The 4,432-nt window shown below is 54.5% G+C and overlaps 1 protein-coding gene across 2 annotated transcripts in view; it reads left to right on the forward strand.

The window, feature by feature from the left end:
• The first annotated feature begins 460 nt into the window (after nucleotides 1-460).
• The window catches only part of ATG16L2 (autophagy related 16 like 2), a 149,693-nt gene continuing 145,721 nt past the window's right edge, over nucleotides 461-4,432 (forward strand). For both annotated transcript variants that reach the window (XR_013262243.1, XM_077451153.1), the window contains exon 1: nucleotides 461-596. Coding sequence is in view for 1 of the 2 variants with exons in the window: in XM_077451153.1 (XP_077307279.1) it covers nucleotides 485-596 (112 nt within the window). In the remaining variant the exon portion in view is untranslated. The remainder of the gene's footprint in view (nucleotides 597-4,432) is intronic.

Here is a 4,432-nt window from a genome sequence, read left to right on the forward strand (position 1 = left end):
GTCCCCATCTTGTGTCTTTGCGCTCTGATCTATGGGCTGTGTGTTTCTATTGGCGCACACAGTGTAGGGAGTCTCTACATACAAAAGGTGACCCCCTTCCCATTATCCTGTCATTGTACATCGAGGGGGAGGGGCATACACACACATGGAAGCAATTCTAGATCTCAGAGCCTGACTTCATTGGCTGCTTGTTGTGATAGGAGGCGGGGCCACACCACCCATACAGGACAGTACAGGTATGGGGGGGGAGGGGATCCCTGGACTTTGTATCGGTGTCAGTCACTCCCCTCTGAACTCTCCTATACATTGTATTTGTTCCAGACCCCGCCCCTGTTACTTTGTACGCGTGCTGGGCCCCGCCCCCTGCACTGTCCTGTCACTGGTTGGGTCCCTCGGCGTTAGGCCCCGCCCCCTACACTCTCGCCCCACCTTCCCGGCCCAGCTAGTGACGTGTGGCCCCGCCCCCGTGTTGTGTGTCGGAGGGATGCAGCGGCCGGGGGGAGACTCCGGGATCCGATGGAAGCGGAACATCGTCCGCCAACTACGTCACCGGGACCGGACCCAACACACCGCCTTCCGGGACCTCGTCCTGTCCTGTGAGTACCGACCCCCTCCCCCACCTAGGAATACCTACCTCCCCCATCCCCTCCGGTACTACCTACCCCCCTCCCCCACCGTATACTACTTACCACCCTTACCCCTCCTGGGAATACCTACCCACCCCCCTCTGGGTACTACCTACCCCCACCGTGTACTACCTACCCCCTCCCCCCTCCTTGGAATACCTACCCACCCCCCATCCCCTCTGGCTACTACCTACCCCCTCCCCCAACTGGGACCACCTACCCCCACCTGGGAATACCTCCCCCCATCTGATACTACCTACCCCCCTTCCCCCATTGGAACTAGCCCCCCAAATACCTAGTGAAAAGTACTCCGGGGACTGACCCTGATCATCACCCCAAAGTACTTACCTATCATAGACAGAGCATCACACCCATCAGGCACTGGGGCACTTACCTATCAGATATCAGGAGTACTTACCTATCAGTGATGAGGACATACCGGGACTGATCATTTCTCATCCTTCTGCTTCTTTTATACTTTATAATCTGCTGGAAGTTTTCCTGCATAATAATACCAAATACACCAAAAGTATTGGGACGCCTGCCTTCACACATGAACTCTAATGACCTCCCAGCCTCAGGCTGGATTCACATCTTAAAGCGGAGGTCCACCCTAAAGTGGACCTTCCGCTCATCGGAACCCTCCCCCCCCCTCCGGCGCCACAATCGGCACCTTTCAGGGGGGAGGGGGGGTGCAGTTACCTGGATAATCCAGGTAACTGCACCCACTTCCGGGATAGCTCTCTGCGGAAAGGGGCGTAACTTACGCCCCTTTCCGCAAGTGCCCCGCCCCTTCCCGCAAGTGCCCCGCTGCCTGCTGGGAAAACACACAGATCCCAGAGGCAGCGGGGAGCGTCCTTATTGCGCAGCGCGACTCGCGCATGCGCAGTAGGGAACCGGGAAATGAAGCCGAAAGGCTCCACTTCCTGATTCCCATACCCAAGATGGCGGCGGCAGCACCCAACAGACGATCTAGAGATCGGCTTCGGGTGCCGACATCGCGGGCGCGCTGGACGGGTAAGTGTCACTATTTTAAAAGTCAGCAGCTGCAGTATTTGTAGCTGCTGGCTTTTAAATAAAAAAAAAAAAAAAAAAAAAACGCGGACTCCTGGCGGACTCCCGCTTTAAGGCTCCGTGCACACTGAAGCTCAAAAAAGCTTTTTCAGGACGCCAGATTGCTGGCAGAAAATGCTGGTTGAAAAACGTGCTTTTAACAGCGTTTTGTACTAGCGTTTATGAGCGTTTATTAGCGTTGGCGTTTATGGGCGTTTTCAATAAAAATACCACAGAGGACACTCCAAAAATCCCACAGTGCATTCCAAACTCCCACAATGCATTAAAAATATAGAATGCCGAACACTAATTAACGCGCGTTTATGAGCGTTTGTCAGCGTTTGTCATTTTTTGGCGCTGAAAAACGGCACTTTGAACGCGAATTTCTGGCGTTCATAGAAAAAAAAAAGGCCATAAACTCCACTGCTCATTAAAGCTGAAAAACGTCCATGTGTGCACGGACACATAGGCTAATATAGAGTGGAGTTTATGGGCTTTTAAAAAAAAAACGCCCAAACTCCAATAAAGTGCAGTTTATGAGCTCCAGTGTGCACGGAGCCTTAGCATTTTCTGTGCATTTTGCAGATTTGCACCGCAGATCATTCACCGCGGATTCCTATGGAACACGTTCTGTAGTCCAAATCTGCAAAATGCAAAAAACACTAAAAAATGCCAAATCTGTGTACGGGGCATTACTCCGGAGGGTTCAATATTGAGTTGGCTCCGCCCTTTGCAGCTATAACAGCTTCAACTCTTCTGGGAAGGCCGTCCACAAGGTTTAGGAGATGTGTCTATGGGAATGTTTGACCATTCTTCCAGAAGAGCATTTGTGAGGTCCGGCACTGATGTTGGATGAGAAGGCCTGACTTGCAGTCTCCGCTCTTAATTCATCCCAAGGTGTTCTATGGGGGGTTGAGGTCAGGACTTTGTGCAGGCCAGTCAAGTTCCTCCACCCCAAACTCGCTCATCCATGACTTTATGGACCTTGCTTTGTGCACTGGTGCAAATCGTTTGGTGGGGGAGAGGGGGGATTATAGCGTGTAGGGGGGATTATGGGGAGGGGAGATTATGGTGTGTGTGTGTGGGGGAGGGGGGGATTATGGTGTGTGTGTGTGGGGGAGGGGGGGATTATGGTGTGTGTGTGGGGGAGGGGGGGATTATGGTGTGTGTGTGGGGGAGGGGGGGATTATGGTGTGTGTGTGGGGGAGGGGGGGATTATGGATGGTGTGTGTGTGGGGGAGGGGGGGATTATGGTGTGTGTGTGTGTGTGGGGGGGGGATTATGGTGTGTGTGTGTGGGGGGGGGATTATGGTGTGTGTGGGGGGGGATTATGGTGTGTGTGTGTGTGTGGGGGGGGGGATTATGGTGTGTGTGTGTGGGGGAGGGGGGGATTATGGTGTGTGTGTGTGGGGGAGGGGGGGATTATGGTGTGTGTGTGTGGGGGAGGGGGGGATTATGGTGTGTGTGTGTGGGGGAGGGGGGGATTATGGTGTGTGTGTGTGTGGGGGGGGATTATGGTGTGTGTGTGTGTGTGGGGGATTATGGTGTGTGTGTGTGTGGGGGGGGGATTATGGTGTGTGTGTGTGTGTGTGGGGGGGGATTATGGTGTGTGTGGGGGGGGGATTATGGTGTGTGTGTGTGTGTGGGGGGGATTATGGTGTGTGTGTGTGTGTGTGTGTGTGTGTGTGTGTGTGGGGGGGGATTATGGTGTGTGTGGGGGGGATTATGGTGTGTGTGTGTGTGGGGGGATTATGGTGTGTGTGTGTGTGGGGGGATTATGGTGTGTGTGTGTGGGGGGGGATTATGGTGTGTGTGTGTGTGTGTGTGTGGGGGATTATGGTGTGTGTGTGTGGGGGGGGGGATTATGGTGTGTGTGTGTGTGGGGGGGGGATTATGGTGTGTGTGTGTGTGTGTGTGTGGGGGGATTATGGTGTGTGTGTGTGGGGGGGGGGATTATGGTGTGTGTGTGTGGGGGGGGGATTATGGTGTGTGTGTGTGTGTGTGTGGGGGGATTATGGTGTGTGTGTGTGGGGGGGGATTATGGTGTGTGTGTGTGTGTGTGTGTGGGGGGATTATGGTGTGTGTGTGTGGGGGGGGGGATTATGGTGTGTGTGTGTGTGGGGGGGGGATTATGGTGTGTGTGTGTGTGTGTGTGGGGGGATTATGGTGTGTGTGTGTGGGGGGGGGATTATGGTGTGTGTGTGTGTGGGGGGGGATTATGGTGTGTGTGTGTGTGGGGGGGGGGATTATGGTGTGTGTGTGTGTGTGGGGGGATTATGGTGTGTGTGTGTGTGTGTGGGGGGATTATGGTGTGTGTGTGTGGGGGGGGATTATGGTGTGTGTGTGTGTGGGGGGGGATTATGGTGTGTGTGTGTGTGGGGGGGGATTATGGTGTGTGTGTGTGGGGGGGGGGATTATGGTGTGTGTGTGTGTGGGGGGGGATTATGGTGTGTGTGTGTGTGGGGGGGGGGATTATGGTGTGTGTGTGTGTGGGGGGGGGATTATGGTGTGTGTGTGTGTGGGGGGGGATTATGGTGTGTGTGTGTGTGGGGGGGGATTATGGTGTGTGTGTGTGTGGGGGGGATTATGGTGTGTGTGTGTGTGTGGGGGGGATTATGTGTGTGTGTGTGGGGGGGTATTATGGTGTGTGTGTGGGGGGGATTATGGTGTGTGTGTGTGGGGGGGATTATGCTGTGTGTGTGTGTGTGGGGGGGATTATGCTGTGTGTGTGTGTGTGGGGGGGGATTATGGTG

The sequence above is a fragment of the Lithobates pipiens genome, unplaced genomic scaffold (assembly GCF_037356315.1).
Source record: "Lithobates pipiens isolate NorthernLeopardFrog02 unplaced genomic scaffold, aLitPip1_a1.2 Scaffold_23, whole genome shotgun sequence".
Taxonomy (NCBI): Eukaryota; Metazoa; Chordata; class Amphibia; order Anura; family Ranidae; genus Lithobates; species Lithobates pipiens.